Source organism: Apostichopus japonicus, chromosome 1 (genome assembly GCF_037975245.1).
Source record: "Apostichopus japonicus isolate 1M-3 chromosome 1, ASM3797524v1, whole genome shotgun sequence".
Taxonomy (NCBI): Eukaryota; Metazoa; Echinodermata; class Holothuroidea; order Aspidochirotida; family Stichopodidae; genus Apostichopus; species Apostichopus japonicus.
The window spans coordinates 10,722,078-10,744,553 of NC_092561.1; the positions used below are offsets into that span (position 1 = coordinate 10,722,078).

General features: G+C 36.6%; 2 protein-coding genes across 2 annotated transcripts in view; one reads left to right on the plus strand and one right to left on the minus strand.

Annotated features, from left to right (window-relative positions):
- LOC139967310 (uncharacterized) overlaps positions 1 to 22,476 on the plus strand; it is a 131,630-nt gene that overhangs the window by 77,409 nt on the left and 31,745 nt on the right. The window lies entirely within an intron of this gene.
- LOC139971963 (two pore channel protein 2-like) lies at positions 1,159 to 22,236 on the minus strand. Its single transcript, XM_071978838.1, has 14 exons — positions 21,943 to 22,236; positions 17,755 to 17,881; positions 14,898 to 15,075; positions 13,636 to 13,752; positions 12,252 to 12,358; positions 10,974 to 11,046; positions 10,424 to 10,480; positions 9,818 to 9,850; positions 8,332 to 8,428; positions 5,698 to 5,763; positions 4,763 to 4,827; positions 3,788 to 3,888; positions 2,749 to 2,830; positions 1,159 to 1,417 (listed from the first exon to the last, which is right to left on the minus strand). Exons 1-14 carry the CDS (start codon positions 22,067 to 22,069, stop codon positions 1,295 to 1,297), a joined length of 1,353 nt encoding a protein of 450 aa, XP_071834939.1. The 5' UTR covers positions 22,070 to 22,236; the 3' UTR covers positions 1,159 to 1,294.

Sequence of the window (22,476 nt, forward strand, 5' to 3'; positions counted from 1 at the left end):
GTGTGGAGAAATAAATCGATAAATGGTTTCCATCGAAGAGAAAAATTAAGAAAAAACAACATTTCACTAATCAAACCAATGTCCCTTTACCACAAACCTTGCTGAAAATATGTTCAAATTTTCTGACTCTGTAAACCTGTATATTTCTCATTTGATCTTGTCTGAACAGCAATTTTTATTTACAAAACAACTTAAAACAAGAACTACTGGAATAACACCTTCCACAGTCTTCTCTTAACCCCCCCCCCACCTCTCACACACTGACCAATCCCCCCTCAATTAAAATAATGATGAACAGCAACTCCCACCAAATCACCACTGACAACCAACAAACTTCCCATTTTCATTCTAGTTCCATGAGTGCAATGAAACAAGTCCCCACCTGTCCCTGTTTCATTTCTCAGCCCAGTATATAGCTTATCTAATACATTGTAGTCTTCCACAGGAGCGGTAAGCCCTAGTTTACCTCTAGTCATTCTCACCAACGAAATAATGAAACTATCAAAAAGTATATCAGTGAGCCTTACTACAGTGTTTTAAGGAGTCATGACTCCAGTGAAGAATATTTCAAATAAAGTGACTGGAAAAAGATTGCAAAGTTTTGTTTTTCTCATAGATATGATACAGAGACTCAGGTTAGGACAATCACTGGTAATGACATGACAGACAGTGGAATGAAGTGACTCATGACTTAAAGGGTGTGTAGACTCGCGCACAAATAAACGTCTCATGCCGATAATCTGACCTAGTTTCAAATGAGGTGTAACAGAAGTGTTAGACACCACCATCGATCCCAGAAAATACACACACAGCTTCCTACCGTCGGTAATTAGACACTAGTGTACAACCAGTACATACAGCTGCGGTCAATACCCACAGCACAGTGTATAAACGATATAGCGATGGACATTTCAGGTCCAGCTAAAGATAACAAGGTATCACATTTCATTACTGTCTGCATTTTGTAGCGACACAAACAAAACGTCACTTGCAAGCAACAGTAAGTTAACTTTTTCAGATGGCCGCACAGGGTTTGGGGCGAGTCTTCAATGCCTTTAATATGTCATGAATTAGAAGAAATTTGCTCAGATTTGTACCACAGAGACAAGTTTGTAGTTGGTATCACCATGGAGCTATAAACTGTTTATAGCTCCATGGTATCACAAACAATTTCACTTTCTCAAATTGGCAGCTGGAACTCTGAAATACCACATCAAAGGTCATATCAATTCTCACATACTCTTCCATTTAACAAGAGCAAGAAAACTGAAAACAGAAACAGTAGAATAACATTTTAGAATTCAAGGAAGATAAATGCTGATGATACCGTAGGTCGTATAGTTTCACGATCGAGGACGTCAAAAAGCTGTTGAAAATCAGCAGCAGTGAGAGAGCTACCCATCATGGAGTCCAGCTCCTGCATTTATTGAAGAAAAAGATTTTAAATTCTTCATCAGTTGATGTCTCATTAACAGAAATCAATTATATTGTGTTTACTACACTCACATAATAAAGCAGGATCAACAAATACTAACGGATGGGCAAAGAAACTGACGACTCAAAGACCTACAAAGGCAAAGAACTAGAAAGATTCCTGGAACTCTTCCGTTCACAACTATGTTTGTATATTCATGTTGTGTAAACTGTTGTATATTCATGTGTGTGTACTGTTGTATATTCATATGAGTATATACTGTTGTATATTCATGTAATTATATATTGTTGTATATTCATGTCTATATACTGTTGTATACATATCTCTGTGTGTTTATACTGTTGTATATTTATGTGTGTATATACTGTTGTATATTCATGGTGTATACTATTATTCATATGTGTATACTGTTGTATATTCATGGTGTATACTATTATTCATATGTGTATACTGTTGTATATTCATGGTGTATACTATTATTCATATGTGTATACTGTTGTATATGCATGTATATAAACTGTTCTATATTCATATGAGTATATACTGTTGTATATTCATGTATGTATATACTGTTGTATATTCATGTATGTATAAACTCAGGTGTTCAGTTGCACTGGATTGTTTGTTTTTTTCCGGGGGGTGTTTTTGTTATTGTTTTGTTATGGTCTTATTGTCCTTTTGTATGAAATTGTGTATTTTGCTTTGTTGTACTTTGATTTATTTTAGTATTTTTTTGTATTTTAGGGAGCGAAGCACCCCGTCAAGCCCGCAAGGGTTTTTTGTTCCGCTTCCTTCACTTCATGTATTATTCACTACTTCTTCATGTTATTTGTTATTTGTGAACGTTTAAATGCATGTTGTGAAAAACAAATAAATGAAATGAAATATACTGTTGTATATTCATGTCTGTTTATGCATGTGTGTATATACTGTTGTATATTTATGTGTGTATATACTGTTGTTGTTGAAAAACAAATAAATGAAAGCTAATTTCCAGCAAATAAGATATACCAAGGATGTAAATAGCATGGTCTCTATCTGAATCAATATTCACAATGCCAACAACTAAAAAAGGTTTCTTAAAGTTGACATAATCCATTTACATCAACAAATAGAGAGTATTTCAGAGGAACATAACCCTCTGCTCCTCTTAACTCATCAACTGTTCTATTATCAAGCCTGGGTAGAGAGTTCAAATGATTCCCCAATCCCCCCTCACCCTCCCCCCTTCTTCTAGTGTTAAACTACTCACTGGCTACCAACCACGTTTTTGCCAAATCTTGTCGCAAATGTAATTTCCCAAGTTACCATACCTGAATGATAGCTTTGCGAGCGCTTCTTTTGATCTTTGCTTGTAGAATCACAGACTTTACAACACCAGCACCAACCGCAGCACTGAGAATGAATAGCAAAGAACAGGAATCAGAATCAAACCAGAAGAGAAAAGCAAAATCAGTGTTATTCTTCTATTTGTAGTTTGAGGTTCAAACCCTCCTTAAAATTTAAGGGTAGGCCTATCACCTAATATCATAATTATCAACAGAAAGTAACTCTGTGGCAAGATAGAATGCTTGTTTTACGTATATGTTTTACTATGACAAAGCATCGAATACTACGAACAAGACCACAGTTTGCTATTGAACTTTATCAATTTGTTTCCACATCTAAAATTCTTAACTTGCTTCATTTTAATTATCTACAATCACATGACACAAATCTCCTGTTTGAACAAAAAGGAGATGTCTCCTTCTTTGCTCTGAACCAATCTTCAGGGGTAAAAGCAAAAAAAACATGTCAACATTGCTCCCTGCAAACCTGAAAGTGTCCATCCGAGCTTGAATGGATAAAAAACAACAGGATGGTGTACAATCGGTTAAGTAGAAGGTGTTTTTGTTGACCATTGAGATGGTCAAAACTCTTAATGCTAAGTCCAACTAAAACTTTTAAATCCAATTAAAATCTTGATGTTTCCCATTTAATATTATAATTGTTACAAGTTTCTATATTTGTGTAAAAAGTAAGTTGGCCTGACCTTTCGATCCTAGTAGGATCTTCTTCGGAGGCTGAATGACAAGTAACAGTAACAGAAGGGACAAAATACATGCACAGAATACAAACAGGTTAATGAACATGGAGAACACAAAGAGATAGATGTAAGGGGATTAGTAGACAAGTTTCTATATTAACACTGTAGTAAAAGAGAATGTACTTCCTTTGTATATACTTTTGTTAAGACATTGCTTTTCAAAACACACTGCTTTCAAAACACACTGCTTTCAAAAAGATTAAAGAAGGGTAAAAATGTTGCACTTTTTAACTACGAGTATAGTTATGAGGATCAAACTTGTGTACCTATATGGTTGGTTGACATAACGCCCTCCTTGCCTTCGTAGCATCTCAAAGGCAGCTTGGAAGCCCAACCTCCTCCTGAAGTAACTGGCTTGCATAGAATTCTACCAAAACAAAAACAAAACCAATTTACAGGGGAGCACATAACAAAACTCCTACCTATAAGAGTTGATAATAGCAGGTTGGTAGTCTAAGCTAACAGTATTGTGACCAGTTGCGGAGCGTCCATACAGTCAGGGGGGCGGACTCAAATGGACTGCTGGCGCCCTTCTCAGCTTTTTACCACTTTTTACTTATTCGCTATTATTGACTTTTTATTGCGCTCTCATCTACCTATTGACATTTGTCACATTATCTGCAAATTAGCAAGGCCCGCAAAGGATCATTTCCGGCGATCTAGGGAGTATCTTTACTCAAAAATATGTCTGTACGCTCCGGGCCAACCTGGGTGAAGCTCCGCTTAGATAGTGTCGAAAGCGCCCCTACAGACCATTCTCACCCCCCTGACCAACACCTCTAGCTCTGCCACTGATTGTGACCTGAATCAAAATGTCTCTTTTTTCTTTTAGGCTAGGGGGGAGGAGGGATTGGTTGGGAGGAGGTACATACTCATGATTTCTTACAAAGCTAAAAGAACTATGTGGGAATCACGTTTTTCTTCAATATTACCAGACGATATTACAGAAAGTTTTATATTCCGACATGAACAAATTTTCATACCAACCAAGTGACAGGGTTAAAAATGAGAATTATTATCATCTTGTATTTGTACACATTTTGAAAAATATTGAACAAAGTACGTAATCACTGCATAAACCAAGTTGCTGGGCTTTAGCTTGTTGGGTAGTTTCACTGCAACCCTAACCTCAACCATTCTTGACTTGTTAGTGCTACCACTGTGATAATGTTTTACATCACATTTGCACACAAAACTAAAGAAGAACATAGTTTTTTAAAAATTCTTTTGGAAAAACTTACAAAGAAGAAACCTCTGAACTCATTATAGATGACTGCAGTGAGCATGTTGAAGAAAAAGTAGAGTCCTGAAGAAAAAAGAGCAAAAAAGCAAAAAAAATCATTAAACAATCTAAACAAAGTAGGTAGATTCCATCTTGGAAGTGTCTGAACTAATGTCATCCAAAATGTTCTCCTTGGAAATGAAATGACACAAAGTAACGCTGGGATAGCTTTTGAGACCACTTTTTAACTTGGCAAAAATTTTCATCACATGAAAGTGAAAGGTGTATATTGGCTGTTGCACGTGTTAAAAACTTAAAAACTTAAACCTTCCACTAAATGGGACTTTATCACCACTAAACAGCAGAAAGAATCAATTAATGTTTCCAAATTGCAAAATGCTACTGTAAGAGAAAAACACAAACACAAACATTCTCATCCTGGATCAGCTAGTAAGCAGATAGAAGAAACTGAATGTTTGGCTCGATAGGATTCAAACCAGTGACCTTGAGAATATGAGTCTCGCCTGCGCTCAACCGGCCCTGCCCCTGCAGTGATACCACCAATTTCTCAGCACAGGGAAATAGTTTTCCAGAAGAAAATTCCAAACTGCTGCTTGCTTCACCCTTGACCTCTGACTCTATGATTTCACAACTTACAGAAGCACTGCACCTCCTTACCAGGCACACACACACACACACACAACAACGAGTCGGAAGTCTGTCACCCTTGCTGTGAGTTTTGACATTTTATGACATGTTTCGTTCACACTCATACATATCCACACTCTTACACATTATTCTTTGACCACAATGGGAATAAAGTGGACAGTCAAGTTATTAAAATATCTCATCTACAGAATATTACTAGGTAGGGATGAGATAAAAAAATATAAAAAAATGTCTCCAAAATCAATTGAATATACTTCATAACTGAAAAGAATTAATTATATTTACCAATTCCAAGGAATGTAATAAAGTATAAGGAATAGAGTCTGTTGACTTGATAGGCTGGCATTGTAACTGCAACAAGAAACAAAAGAAAATGTAGATTAACAATTAACACCAGGGGGAGAAGCCTAAGATGTAGATTAAGTATTAACACCAGGGGGAGGAGCCTAAAATGTAGATTCAGTATTAGCACCAGGGGGCGGTGGGGGGGGGGGCCTCAACTGTAGCTGTAACTTAGATACACAACTGAGAAGAAAAATCTAAATAGCTTTATATTGATACTACTTACCTCAAAATCCAAAATGCATTCTATTCACATGACTAGTCAAGTTATAAGCAATAAGGAAGAAAAGTTGCCCACAAATATTGAATATTTCTAAAAACTAAAGTTTGTAAAGCATTTGGGCAACAAAACTTACTGAATCAATCACCCACCAACCAGAAATTTGATCTAATTTGCAATATTCAGAAGGTGGATAGATCTGTGGAATCATTTTGAGAAGTTACTTGATTAGCTAGGCTTGGTAAATTGCTGGAATCAAGATTGGTTGCCATAACAACTGGTTACAGTCATAAATAACCATTTAACCTAGATCCATAATTAACGCTGAATAAAGATCTACTGGAGCATATCTCTTTGGCAGAGATGAGTTATGATGCAATTTCAAGGAAGCTGCGGCGAGATGACAAGAATGTATTTATTATAGTCAGCTACTTACACTGACTTAAATGAAACAAAATAAAATAAGACTGTTAGCAAACTGCTCATCCACTAGAGAGCCTTGTGTAAGAGAATGTGTAAAATTAAGTTGGCCTGACATTTCGAACCTAGCAGGATCTTCTTCAGAGGCTAAAAATGAAGAATTATGGACCTAGGTTAAATAGTTATTATGACTGTAACCAGTTGTTACAGTTGTAACCAACAGTTGTAACCAGTGTTACCACTGTAACCAATCTTGATTTCACTCGGTAGACCTATTCCAGCAATTTACCAAGCCTAGCTATCAAGTAACTACTCAAAATGAATCAAGACAAGTGATGGCTTTAAACTGATGAATTTTAGGCACCATTTTGATCATGAAATGCCATAATCCAAGGAAAAAGAAAAATTTGAGTGCTAGATTATGTTTCAATATTCAGCTATTAAATATGCTACATCACTGGTACTGTATGCTAATTTGAACAATATCGATGATGAAGTATGCTACTCACTGTAGGCCTAAATGTCAATCCATTGTTTCATAAATTCTAATACCTCAATCGAAACATGTTCATTTAGCTTCATATACACAATCGTGCACCCTTGGATGACATTCGACACCATTTATCAGTTACAAATTTGTAACACATTGTAAACATGTCATTCCAGGCCACGTTAGGCTCATGTTTTACGATTGCATTTTGTTTTCATTGGAGGGACTGACCTTATGACCTGTGTATTAGATTTATTAGTCCAGTCACTTTAACTGATGAACCTCAAGAAACATAAAATTAAGTGTGCCAAAAGTCACACTTTTTAAGGAGGCTCCAGGCATCCTCTAGAGCAGGGTTGTCCAACCTACGGCCCGCGGGCCACAGTCCGGCCCGCCGCAGGGTTGCGTCCGGCCCGCCAGAGATGCTCTACGGTGCGAAATTTTAGTGAGCAGATTTATTGATAACAATTTGAAGCTATATAATCCAGTGGCGTAGGAAGGCACTTTTGAGTGGGGGGGCTGAAGACTGATGGCCGGCCTGGGGGAGGGGTCTAAGGGGAGATTTTGGATTTTTTTTGCATTTCCAGGTGGCCTCAAATGCAATTTGGTGCATTATAGCACACTTCAACCCACCCACTCCATTTTGTATATAATTTTGCATTTTCACCTGGCCTTAGATGCAATTTGGTGCTCCAAATGAGATTTTTTTCTCATTTGGAAATGAAAAGGGGTTTTCTGACTTGCGAAGCGGGGGGCGGAATGATACTTCCGCCCCTCCATATTTTTCACTGGGGGGGCTGGCGCCCCCCAGCCCCCCGGTTCCTAAGCCCTTGATATAATGAATCATTCGAACCTTCTGGGTCAAAAAAACTGCATACAGGTCAGTTTGTGTGACACTCTCTTAGCCGAGGGGGGGCGGCTGAACTTTATTCATCTGTTTTATCAGGAAGAAAAATAAATCAGTGCACTCCGCGCGCAGTGCTCACATTTTGTTGCGTTGAGCTTCTGGCAAAAAATCGAAAAATCGAGCGTAGGGATCATGCGGCCCCCTCCTTCATCATAATCATTCCATGTGGCCCTCCTCTGCAAAAGGTTGGACAACCCTGCTCTAGAGGCCTTATTTGCCTAATATGGTCCTCAGACACATTAAAATCAATGTTTCTGAACTTAAATATTTTTACTTGCAATTGTTGGACTAGAAATTACACACACACAAAAATTTCAAGAGTGACATTCTATTGGATTCTTTATATAAGAGTTGTCTTTGCCAAGGTTTACTATTAACTTACTAAAGATGTCTCAACATAGCAACTCTTTTCCTCTTTCTTGTTAAACTTTAACCCTCCTCCTATCCCCCTCCCCATCCCACCCCCACCCCATTCCTCAGTCAGCAGCTTCTTGAAGCTGGCATCACTACTGAATGAAGGCTGTTTTATGAGCTACTCACCATCTGGATTATTTGCAGTGGTCAGGAGAACCAGTAGACTAATAAAGGAGGTTGTAATATTATTGAAATATTCCGCTCCTTCTTTGTACTGATCAGGCTGTGGAGAAATTGATGATGAATCATGTTATTACACGCAGTCATGACGCAATCATGTACGCAGTCATGTAAATGTAGTTGTTATTGGATGCTATCATGTAACTGTAGTGGTTACTGGATGCTATCATGTAACTGTAGTGGTTCTTGGACGCAGTCATGTAGCTGTAGCAGTTCTTAGACAGTCATGTAACTGTAGTGGTTATTGGATGCTATCATGTTACTGTAGCAGTTATTGGATGCTATCACGTTACTATAGCAGTTATTGCATGCTATCTTGTGACTGTAGCAGTTCTTGGATGCAGTCATGTAATTGTAGTGGTTATTGGACAGTCATGTAATTGAGTGGTTATTGGATGCTACCATGTAACTGTAGCGGTTATTTGAATGCTATCTTGTGACTGTAGCGGTTATTAGACGCAATCATGTAACTTTAAAATAGTGTGCATTACATTTTCAAAGTTATTAAGAGTAGTGCGCATTACACATTCAATGGTGTGGGAGAGTTGGGTGCATTATACTTACAAAGGTATGTGAGCGTGAAGGGTGTATTGCACTTTCCATGGCATGTGAGAGTAAAGTGTGCATTACACTTTCAATGGTGTGTGAGTGTGCATTGTGCGCAAAACACTTTCAACTTTTCAAGCATGAGAAAGTAGTATTTCCTAATGTCTCTCATTTACTATATACATTTTTAAACTATTAAATAATATAATCTGTTCACTTAATCAGTGACAAAAATAAAAATATCTGACAAAGAGTAAACGATATAATTAAGAAGAAAATTAAGAAAACAGTGTTCAGAAATTGCTCCCTACTTAAAAAGCAATTATAAATTGAAAAAAAATAATTGTTTACGTTTCTTTCATTAGTAGGGAATGTAGCATATTTTTTTTTTTTTTTTTCAGGTTCTTCATATTCAAGCTAGCAATTAGAAATATAAATCTTGCATGAATCAAAAGAAATTAAATGGATCCTTATTATCTTCCACATATCCAAAATTAATATAATCTAAAGCCACATGTCCAAGAACAAAAACCTGAAGCAGCTGCAAAATCCTGCCCAACCCTGAAAATACAATAGCAAACAATAGGCATTGTCTCTAGACCTACAATGCCCATTGTGCTACTGGGCACAATAGATTTTGTGTGAAGCAGCCTGGCTGCAGTGATGCTGCAGCCCCCTCAGCTTCCTACTTTTTACATGGTGCCAACAATGATTGCACCCATATGACGACCGGTCAATGCTAAAGTTTTGGGGGAGCAATCTCTCACTGAAATTCGAAAGGAAATCTGATGAAAATAGAACACAGTAACATTTCTGGTAATAGAAATCGGAGCAGTAGGAAATCATTTCTTATCTTATGAAAAATTGAAACAGACAAAAGTCTTACCTCCGGTTTGCCTCCACAGTATTGCAAAGAACTCTGTAAAATGATAATCGAGAAAGAAAACTCCGCAAGTCAGAAAAAGAAGACAGTTACAACACTTGAAGGAACTTCCATGTCTTCCAGTGCAAAATACAATGAGCTGGAGACCAGAATTCCAAGATACATCAGAAGAGTTATCAAAATCATAATTTGCGGTGCTGCTCATCCTCTGCAAATTTATGCCATTCATAGCTGAGTTGAAGTAATCAAATAAATCTGCTTACAAGACATATAAAAGCTGGAATTTGTAAGAGATGTTAATGATAAAATTATTGTCATTTTTCCTTGGAACTCTGGACAGCAGCCAACTAGTAGTATTAGAATCCTTGGTTTGAATCAACATCGACAGATCTAAAAACATTATACTTTTCCTGGATGATGCAACAACTATATTTACACAATTGTGATTACAAAACAAACTTTTCATTACAATATTATCATCAAGCACATAAAAGATTAAAGAATTTCAATAAAGTGAGGAGGAGGAGGAGGAGGAGGAGGAGGAGGAGGAGGAGGAGGAGGAGGAGGAGGAGGAGGAGGAGGAGGAGGAGACTGACATAAAAATCACACCTCATCTTCACAATCTACTGCTTCTGGTTCGGTGATATTATGGAACGGTCGATCCATCTAGTGCAAAATGATGAAAATGTGCAGTTGTGAATGAATTGTGTCAACAAGTTTAAGCAACCCTGAGCGCTATCTTGCCTCTTGTGAGAATGATTGAGAAAATGTGATTGTTGCGCTCTGCACTGGAACATTATTGAGCTGAATATTTCAAAAATACATTCAAATACTTGCTTGAAACATTTTCTACTCATGATTCTTCAACCTTGTGAATTGCTTCCTTGAAGCATGAATATGAAGTGGTACCTTTACATTTTCAGAACAAAAATTAACATTTCCACAGTGAAATAACAGTGTAACAAATGAGAAAGTGACTAGTCGAGCTAATAAACCAGTATTTCACAAACTCAATGTTTAAGCAAGATGCAAATAAAGTGAAATTTATCAAACTTAAAGGTGTCAGTTTTTTAAGTGAAAGTCATTGTAGAAGCTACTGAAAATGATTACGAATTATGTAAAAGAAAATTGGTAAAGCATGTGGTCGTTCATCACTTACCGGATGTTTGGGAAACAAAATCATTCCACACACGGAAAATATGAATACGTGCAGCATCACCATACACAGAACGCTGAGAAAGAGAAGTAGAATAAATCACCAAAATGTCTGTCGTGAATATAAAGTTACAGTTCAATATAAAAGTAGTACTCTGACCTTGAAGAAGTCTGTTGTAGCTTACATCTTTTAACATTTCTATTGCAATTCGACAACAGAGAATGTCAAGTTCATGGCAAATTTTTTTAATAGAATTTTCGTGTTGCCCCTCAGACAACAAGGTCTTTACATATTTGGTTGTCTGAACTGCAACTTTGGTTGCCCAAAAAATGTAGTAAAATAACAATGAGCAGTTCTGTAGGTTGGTGAATAGAACACCATGTTTTGGTGGTGATACAGTAGCTATTGATCATTTTTAATACCTATTTAATGGAATTTAGTTACAATGTGATTGACATTGATGTAAACAACAAGTCATCCTCAGGTCAACCCTCACAGCCAATTTTGGTTGTCTGAACACAAAATTTGGTCGTCTTGGACTGCTGGACGATCATTAAAAATTTGCAGAGGTTACTGTATATTCCGCTGTGGTGCCTTGTAGTTGTGGCTTGCTTCCATTCTGTAAAATGCTGGCACGCCAGATACAGTATTCTAAAATATCTGTCTGTTCTGGAAGCGATTGTAATATGTTGATTATACTTGGCAATGCACCGTTGTAAATGTTTGCAAACAAAATGTATACATAAATGTAACCATTTTGTTACATTTCAATCATTTTATTCCTCAAAGCAAGGGGAAAAAATATAAAAGATTAATGAAAGCCTTGCTGTAAATGGAATAAAGATATAACCAATAAGTCATCTCACAACAAAAAATTAAATTCTGTGCCCTACAAACTTTCAACCCCTCAATCTGTATTGATCTGTGACTTCCTTTCTTTTTAATTTATATTTTTTCCTTTTTAATATATATAAGTTTTTCTTGTATTCAAAAATCAGAAAGCCTTTGGATACAAGTAAAATTATGGGATATTTAGTAACAAGGCTATCTGAATATGATATCAGCGAGTTGTGCTCCATCAGAAGACCTCCAAGGCTGATTCTGGTCGTCCCAACAGAAATTTGGTCGTTGAGGACGACTGAATATTTTGCCTTGAAATAAACAGTTTTCAAACCCTTTTGACATAACACCATATTCTGTACCTCTCTGTTTTACACAAAAAGTTTAAAGTGTAGTAAATATCCAAATATGATAATTATCAAGTAATTCCTCGTACTGTACCTTAACACTTTAGGCACAGTGTTCTTAATACTACGCATCGTCTTCTTCATCAGTGAAGAATTTTGGAGAAGAAAGAACGGTCTGAGAATCCTCCTGAACCTGTAGGACTATTTAGGAAAAGAAAAATGGAAAATGAAAAGTGTCGTTAAAACCAAAATGTACAACAATGACATTTTGGGAAATGATAACTTTATTTGAATTTCAGCACATCAACAATTTTTTTTTTTTTTTTTTTTTGAGTCTCCTTTTTGCTCATCCCTTTAAAAGAGTCTTTAGGTAGGACCAAACAAAATTCATAATACAAGTCCGTCACGTTCAAAAGTAAAAAGGAATATTTCAGAGGGAAGTTTATATTTTGACATGTACAGTAAAAGAGTAACATTATGTAGGTATCCTTGAGAAATTTTTCGGTCAATTCCTTCATGTACCTCATGTTTGATATATGTTCAATTCAAGTTTATACATTTTGTATCAAAAGTGAACTTGAACAAGCAGACATGTATAATGTTATAGATGCACATTGACAAAATATTTGTCAGTTTTTTTTTCTCATAGAGAGCTATTACAATGGCTCGATTCGATGACTTATAGTGTCAAGTGTAGAAGAACACTTGTGGCAATCAATTTGCCTCTTCCTTAAACTAGAATGACTTGTAGCAAATAAGTCAGAAATTTCACATTCTAATTTTACATTAGTTACAAAAACAACAGAGAAATTCTCTTCTAGCACTGCTTAATATCCAAATGTGAATCAGCCGTTGATGCACAAAATGGAAAAGTCAGCCATTTTGAATTCTGCACTTACAACTACAGGAGGCACAAACATACTGTAAACATCATTACTGATGAACAGTACCGTATGTGACCATAGTGTACAACTTCCCTAACACAGCTTAGAAAAATCTAATGTCCATTTGGGAGATATCGCAGATTTAATGTTTCTTCACATGTAAGGCCGTAGACTTGATCAAGTCTAAATATGACATCATCGACCCACATGAGCGTCAAGTTTATGTGCTCCTTTCTATTTTATTGCAATTTAATGTTTATCTTGTATGCAATGCAATGTTTATGTTTGTAATGGAGATGGGTTTTACATATCCTGAATTTAACAAAAAATTGATTTACAAAAAAAAGATTTACAAAATGACAGCTCAGAGACCAAACCCTACAAATTGTAGAATATGTCCCAAAATGAAGCCAGATTTGTCTTAGCTGTTTGGGGGGGGGGGGGAGGGGGTTGTTCCTTACAAAAATATCTGTCATGTAAGATAAAGATGATAATCGTTGGGTTTTTTTCCCATTTAACAGATAAAATACACATTTAATATGCAGCACAGTCACAATTAACTGAAAGACTGAACTGTCCACGCTGCATACTTACATAACTACATGACGACACAACTGTCACACACCAATCTCCAAGTGAAAATGTAACTATAACAACGTATGCTATCAGCCATTTTGTCTTCCATAACTGCTTTCTTCCTATCAAATATATCTGAAAATGAAAAAGAAAACATCCCGAGACACTAGTTACTGATTCGGTACTGTTATCTTCAATCTATGCAAGTTTCTTAGTACAGTAGTATGATAATTCTGATTAAGAGATGTGCAGCTTTGATGAGTAGATTAATCATGAGTAGATTAATCACTTCTAATTCTCAGTACTGCTGTGAGTCTTAAATATATCTGTCGGCTGCTGTAGTATGTTTTAACTATTAGTAATCCTTATCACACCTGTATCTTTTAACTCATCGTAGCATGTTTCTACTATCAGTAACACTACCCACCACAGAATGTATTTACTAAGACAGTTTTACTATAGATGGATAAAGGCTTTACTCTCTGTAACCCTTATAAATTTAGTACCTTTTAAAGTCTTTGTAGCATTTTAGTAATTGTAACTATTATAGAATGTATCTATTACTATAGTCATTCTTACTACCACAGAATGTTAAACTATCAGTCACTCTTCCTAACATACTATACTATGATACGAATTGCTGTTTCTCTTTTGGATGTGTAACGTATGTGTGTATGTGTATGTGCCAATGGCTGAGTCAGAGTGGTTGTTGATGATAACTCATTTATCCAACATACAGAAACTATAAAACAGTACAAATACTATTACACAAGGTGATGAATACTTCAAAACAAGTGAAGAAATACTTGAAGTGCGTTGCAAGATTTGAAAAAGTTCTTTGGTAATTCAATACCATCTGTCATGGATCTCTGTAGTGAATATTTTGCATCAGCATCTTTGTAAATACCCATTAATTATGTTTAATAAGCAGACATACATACCATCTAATCCAGCAGGGAGGGGGGAGGGGAGGGGAGAGGGGGGCAATGTGGCAGGGATGAAGCACAGCTAAAGGCATTCTTTAAAAATTAGATCCCACACCAAATGTGCAACCTTTCATGCACAGCTGGGTAATAAGGGGTGCAAAAGTTGTTTTTTTCAATTGCTTAGAGATGCGAGAAGTGGAAAAATAAAGTCACATTGATCTAGTCCTGGCTTCAATGTTAATTCTTTACAATATATGGCCTTTTTGGCTACAAGAGTCCCAAAAATATTTTGAAAAAATTATAAAAACCAGAGTTATTACATGTAGGTCTATGTATCTCTACGATAATACTCACTTTCAAAAGGACATCAACTACAAATACTGCTAAACAAAGAAATTCTAGAGAAGCTATAAGCCAGCACGGAACTTCTGTTGGTACACCACGGTAGTAAGGGTCGGAACTCCACGTTAGAGAAGAGGGTCGTTCAAAAAAAGCCAGCAGGTGTATAACTGTGATAGCTGCATAAACCAACCTTGGATAGATGAAACAGTGTGAAAGGTTTGTAAATCATAAAAGAATCAGCATATAATAAAGACTTTTCAAGCGTTTTGCAACCTTTTACCTTCACACAGGGGAAAAAACGCTTACAAACTGCTTACTACTGCAAAAAGCCTACGTGGGTAAATATATAGGTTAGGGAACCTGACGTATCAATCCTGGCCAGATCTTTCAATCTCTTTCCTTATTTAATGCAGATCTAAGGCTCTCTTTTGTTTTAACTTAATCGTCGGGTTTAACGGTTAAATGAATAGCAGTGCTTGTATAAAGACATGGGTCTAAGGGTTCTAAAGGTTTTAAACAATTTACTGATGTAGTTTTTATCCTTCTGCTGTGAAGATATTCAATGCGCACCAAAACCGTTTATTTATACTCCGATATTTTAATATTTTATGTACAATTACATACGTTGTAGACTTTATATTGGATATGAGGGAATTAATATAGTTTTGTACACTTTAATATTTTGTAGACCGCTTTTATATTTTTGTTCATGTTTATATTGCGAGGACATTTTCATATTTTTGCACATTTTATAGGACCGTTTTCATATCTATATATATATTATTTTACGTCTTATATGTTGTTTACAATTTTTAATGTTTTGAGCTCTTGTTATCAACCAATTTCCATTGTATTTTTATATGATTGGCTGAATAAATATATCTAATCTATGAATTTTCTTGACACTGCATACGTTCGAGGCGGGTTACTACAGTAGAATGGTTGGTCGAACCTGCAAACTTAGCTCAAACTTAACTCAAACTTAGCAAAATTAGATCTCAAGGAGCTCTTTAGTTGTGGACAAAAAAGGTGTTAGGGATTAATCTATTGACACAGGAATACTTTCAGACTAACATATTAAGATAAGGTGGAAAGTCTATCAGGAATTGTATGGTAACCCTGTTATGCAAAATGGGCAAATTGTTAGATAATTTATGCAAGATGTGTAACAGTCTTTGAGCACAAATCTTTACTTTATTGCACATCCAGTTTCTTATGACTTTTTCAAACCTAAACACTACTCCACAAACTTGAAAACTATATTTATACCCTGCATTACCCTATAATGTGTACACCTATCCTGCTATATAAAGGTACTGTTGGTTAAAACTAGTATGCAGGATAATATATACAGTAGTACACCCTCCATTTTATGCAACTACTGTAAATAGGAAGAGAGATTGACCAAAGAAAAAAGAAGAATTGACCAGCAGACTCTAAGTTATTGATCAAATGGTAGTGTCATCAAGTAAGTTTTATTTTCTAATATTTAAAGAATACAAATGTGTATACCTACAGTTTTATACTGTATCTCGGCGATATACCACAGGTCAATAGAGGCCTAGAATTTCACCAGTTTAGACACATGCATGCTAAAAATGACATGTGTTTGGAAAATCTGGTTAAAATCAAGTTACTGTATCACCAGGCATTTTCCTAACTTGCAACACAAATCAGCTAAGTCTTATGAGAAAAGCCCAATCATATTTTCTGATAATAAACAGAAATACTAATACTGGACCTAATGTCAGGTAGTACTGAAATCCTGCCCGTTCTTTCACTGAGGGCTATTGACTGATTTACCATGTGTTATTGTCTACTGGCAGAGACATGCCAGTGCCAATTTGTTTTTGCTACTGACAAATGGCAAACTTCACTGACATTTAGCCAAAAAAAAAAAATTCAAGGCCTGAGATCAAACCAAAACTAGCTCCTGCTATAAATGATGTTATAGACAAGACTAAAGCAAGAATGTAAAAAGAATGACAAGGGCAAAATAAATGCTCTATACAGTACCCTTTGTAAATATGTAAAGGACTATAGGTGAATGGTTATATAATATAAAGGAAGTCACATTATTGCTGCATACTTAGTGACATGGGGCTTTTGTGGAAGAATATATTAACATTAAAATATATTAATATATATTTGAGTGTCTAGACAATGTGATGCTTTCACATAATTACTATGTTCCAACCACAGGTGAGAAATTACCCTTTTGGTTTCGATAATAATCGTAACCTATGTAGGCGGATGAGTGTGTGTATGTGTGTGATGCCTTGCTTGTAAACATGGTATCTCAAGAAGGGAAGCTTGGACCAATCTCATATTTGGTTAGTAGGTATTCAACATTGAGTAGAAGAAGCCTATTATTTTCAGAGGTCAAAGGTCATTTGGGGTCACCAGGGGTCAAATTGTGAAAACCTTTTAAACACGATATCTCAATAAGGGTAGCTTGGACCAATCTCGTTTTTCGTGTGAACTTTCCATCTCGGTCATCAGCTGCCAAATTACTCCAGGGAGTGTAGTTTTATACTGTAAGGGCTGGGACAGGCCCCCGGTGAAGTCAGCTTCCCTTACCTCTTGCTGGTTCTTGGTTAGTTGTTTGTTTGTTTTTTTTCTCTTCTGAATCATATGCATGTCTACTTTGCACCATTTGCTAGTTTTCCCCCTACTATTATTCTGCTTTCTATATCCAACATCCTGCAGATACCTTATCTGCTGTCAATGTGCAGATCACACAAATAAGTGTTTTGATCCAGTATTATTGTGTTTTATGAAGGTTATTTAGTTTATTTACCATTAAATGGTAGCTTTACTTGATAGTATTTACCATTGAATGGTAGCTTTACTTTATACTAGTATTTACCATTGCACTGGCTTTGAGTAGTAAAGTCTGTAGTACCAAAGGGAGACTGGATCTATCTTGTGGTTGATGCTGCGATACTTCACGGCATCTTCAACAAACACAACAGCTTGGAGCAGAGCAGTGGAATCTGTCAGAAACATCCAATCAAAGAAAAGAAAAATGAAGGACTAATATAAGGCCTTCAATTTGTTCAGTAATATATCTATATCCAGACACCCTTGAACTCAGACAATCTCTGCTAACATAAACAAACCTTTTGTAATGCTTTGACATAACATTACTGGTGTATGAATGTTTAATATTACTCAAGTGAATCTGCAGAAGTTTGTGGAAGAGATGTGAGGGGATTCAAGTGTAGGTTACCTGACATCTATCTGTAGCTGACGTATGCCTTGAGAAGAGGTAAAAGGGTACCCCCTCCTCCTTCATCACCCTCCTATGGTTTCCTTCTAATAAAGTTATGATATTTTTAGGACTACCTAAAACCTAATTTGATATTTCTTGACAATTCAAAGTCTCAAAAGAAAGTATTTCAAGCTAACCCCATCAATCAACTCAACCTTAAATAGTTTTATGAATGTATCTTTTCATTCTTCCTCTTGGTTTGTAAAACCCGGGAGCAGATTTTTTTTCTGGATCAGGCGCTATATAAATTTAGTCATAATTGTTATTAAATAGTTTGCATAATTTGAAGGCAGTTTGTATCACTCGTTATGCTTGCCATTCACAAGGTTCAGTCTGGACCTAATTTTTAGGCCTTAATTTTTTTCTGTCATTTAGTAGTATGGAATATATTTAATTTATTCTGTAAGTTCCTGTGACTAGTTTAAGTCCCAAAGTCTCTGGGTGCCCATCCTGTAACATGAAATAATGCCAAGATAAAAAGTCATGATGAAAACATTGATTCATGGAATTTTTATTTATCACTGTAGCCTTTCTGAACCCAGGATGGGCTAGGCTACGCCATATCCAACCATGGGCTTAGAAGCACAATTTGCTTTGGGGGACTGTAACCATTTGCCCGAATAATGTAACCAATAAGGAAGGGCATACTGGTGAGACCTCCCTTTCTTTTGAGATTCAAGCTTGTTATAAGGAATTCCAAAAGTGTGATACTGTACATATCATAACATCGTTTTGGACAGGGAAGGAGATCATGGAGTGTTAACTGTGTCAAAACTCCACAACTTCCATGTCAGGTTAGTTGGGCTAGCTTAGAATGGAAGTCTAATTACATGAGTTTGAACTTTTTACAGAACTTCTGACTCTCATCAAATAAGATCATCGCAGTTGTTTTTCTTTTGCAGTGCCCGAGGCAATATCGGCAAAGTAGCCAAATTTTCAAGGTAATATCGTTTTGGGATGGCTGCAGCAGCGATCACCCCCCCCCCCTTCCTACACCTATGCACCTATGTATCTAACTTAGCCTATCAGTGACAAGTAATAGATACTGTAGTCACAATTAACACATACTTTAGAGCGTCAATCCAGAGTAACTATAGAATACCGTACACTTCCCAGACTGCTCCAAAAGGCCAGTCCTACGACACTATGTTATGTTGTTACCAGCATAGTATATAGCACAGCATGCTGGCATACACATGAAAGCCACAGTTCATCATTGCTCATGCCATCTATTAAAATATAACATTTGGCAGTGTGGAAGGCAAATGTGAATGGAACTGAGACAGCCAACTTACAGTGGGAAATTCACTATTCTCCCCTCTCTTTTTTTTTGATAGAGTCTGAGTGCAGTGGTGAAACCATTATTATTCTTGGAGGAGGGGTTGGGGGATTACATTTTTTAGAAACACTTTTGAGAATGATGCATCTGTTGTATGCAGTGCAGTGTTGGAGGAAATACAGTTCAGTTTTGCACTCACTACCAACCTGTTAACATCTCTTCTATTGAGCTCTGTCCATCCATCCCTTTAGGTTTTAGTGTACTCTACACTGTAAGTAGTGTTGCGCCGATAATCGTTTTCAATATCGGTATCGGCCGATATTTGCAATATCGGCAGCATATCGGTATCGGTAAAATTTTGCCTAATTGCCGATAACAGCAAGCCGATATTGAACCTTTTTTTTCACAGCAGAGCTACTTATTTATACTTGCAATGATTTGTTAATCTGCCCAAGACGATCCATTTCTTTAGCGTCAGTTAAACTCTTATTCATTTTCGATTAATATCCATGGAAACCTGACCCTCCGTAACCTCTAAAACACGTCTACGGCGCGAATATAACCAATGACCTTCGTGAACCTTGGCCTACACATAGCATTAGTGCAGCATGTATACACTGTACTGTACTAACCATTCATTTTCTCAAAGGCCTCCGTGAAAACCTTGAACATGATGCATAACTGCACTTTTAATTTTCCGCGAACACACTGCCGATTTCCCGCCGGTGTTCGCCGAGCGAACACGCCGAGCACGCGAGCATAAAGGCGTAGTGTCCAGGGGCCCGCCTTAAGGCCTTGGTGGGGTCATGGGGTAGAACCCCTAGTGGGGATCCTGGGGGATAAAGCCCCGAAAAATTGGCTTTTTTTTGCGTGTCTGGCGATAAAAAACAAAATCGCAGTTGAGTATGCAAAATAATTTTCTTATTTAAATTGTCACGAAACAGATGAAAATTTTAAAATGACAAGTTAGAGTAGCTATATTATGTTATAAAATGAAAAGAGATTTAATCTGTCTTTCAATCTTTAAAAAAAGGAACTTACAAAACTTCCGATATTATGAAACAAACAACGTTCAGCAAAGCCCTGTCTCTAGACTGCCTAACAATGAATAGCGTGCACAATGCATACATTTTTACAACTACCGCCGTACATGTGCTGCGAATTTTCCCAGGTACCTTCCCAAACACACTGTAAGCTCATCCCCTGTGTAACACCTGTTTGTTAACATTTTTTGGCAAGTTGCCAGGGAACTTTTCAGTTACGTGAGATCCGTAACCGCCGAGGTGGTTAGGCTATTTGCTATACAATTAACTATGGTAGGATATTATTTTTTCCGTATTTTTGGAAATTATAGAAAATACTTTCTTTTTTCCCCCGCTTAAAAACAGATGTGGTCTTACGGTATATTCATAAATGGATGCACTAGAGCCTTGTTTACATGACATTAGTTGCATTTAGTACGATATGCCAGTTTTGCGTGAATTTTTCGAAAGTGTTTTGTTCGATCTTTCGTAATATTTGAAAGGTGTACCACCTTACTTTCCGTACACAATTGGTCATTTCTCTACTGATTTTCAGTTTTTTCTTCTCTATACGGTCAAGTGAATAAGTTGTACATTGAGTATAAACTCAATAAATTATCATTTTTACATTGTGATCGACAGTTCGTAACCTAATTAAGATGCAATTTTGCAAGCATACGTTAACACTATAGCTACTTGTAAGTCTTTACGATGTTAAGGCTCACATTTACTGCGTCCATTTTATTATCGCGTGCAGCGCTGCAGTGAAAAAGATTCTGGTTGGATTTCAATTATAATTCTCTTTTTCAAAATCAGGAAAAAAGTCATTCTTTTCAACTTAGGACAAAAGGAAAACAAAACACCATATTTTGTTGTTTACTTGAAGATTTATTTGTGAATGTATGCATGACTAAAGTACGATTTTGCCTTCATTTTGTCTGTTAAAAAATATCGGTATCGGTATCGGTATCGGACCGATATTGGGATGATAATATCGGATATCGGCCAAAACCGATATTGGTGATATCGGCGCAACACTAACTGTAAGTATAACTTGGCTAACCGTCTGAAAATACAACACTTTTGCCATTTCCGTTAACGCTTTGTAGATTATAGTTGTGATTGAAAAAGCTGTTACAATTTGACTTACGAACACTACAGTGTCTATCTACTGTATCGGCCTAGCCTACCACCATACTTCCAAGTTTTCTTTTCTTGGCTGGAGTTGCGTTTGGTATATCATTTTGATATTGGATTTTTTCTTTCACTTGTGTTGTCAGTCACAGTGGAGCAATCCTTATTATTCTTATAGATGGCTGTTATTTTGTAGATAAATTAGTTTCATACACGTATAAAGCATTTCTTTACATTTGTGCGACACATAATCATAGAAAACACTGCCTAGCGTTTAAAACATTCGCGGAACGGGTGCTAGGGCTTAGCATGTATAGCTGGTTCGTGTTTCAAATGAATTCGTCTTACCGCAAACATCTACTCGACCACTTTGCAACATTGAATCATGTTCAAGATCACTTTTTTCAAACTCATACGATTGGTCCCATAACGGCTCATAGAATCGCTCTTTGGTAGCTCCATAAACAGACGCCATCGTGTCCCTATATTGATTGATTGGTGAATAAATCCAGCGATGTATTTCTTTGTTTTACCGTGAACAATAGAAACCCCAAAACTGGGATGTTTGCGTCATGTGACTTTACGGATTACTGCACAGAAAAAATATATATTCTCAGTCAAACGAATCGCGTCACTGCAAGACATATACACTGATCTCTAGTTAGTGTAGAGTAGAGACATATAGGGTCTCTAGTGTAGAGATCAGTGGACATATACGACACATCCTGACCGGTGTGAAGTTAGTTACTTATTCCAGGGAGTTGTTATCCATAACAACTCCCTGCTTATGCCGCGTTCCTCGTTCGACATTCGCGAATGAGTAACTGCTACCTATTCAGTTACTTATTCGACAATGGTATTGACGTAACACCTATATATAGC

Coding starts and splice junctions, on each gene's coding strand:
- LOC139971963 (XM_071978838.1), bottom strand. CDS start 22,069: ATGGCGTCTGTTTATGGAGCTACCAAAGAGCGATTCTATGAGCCGTTA. Junction 12,359..13,635: donor TTGTGTCGTCATGTAGTTAT/GTAAGTATGCAG, acceptor TTTCCTAAATAG/TCCTACAGGTTCAGGAGGAT. Junction 11,047..12,251: donor ACTGTGCCTAAAGTGTTAAG/GTACAGTACGAG, acceptor TCTCTTTCTCAG/CGTTCTGTGTATGGTGATGC.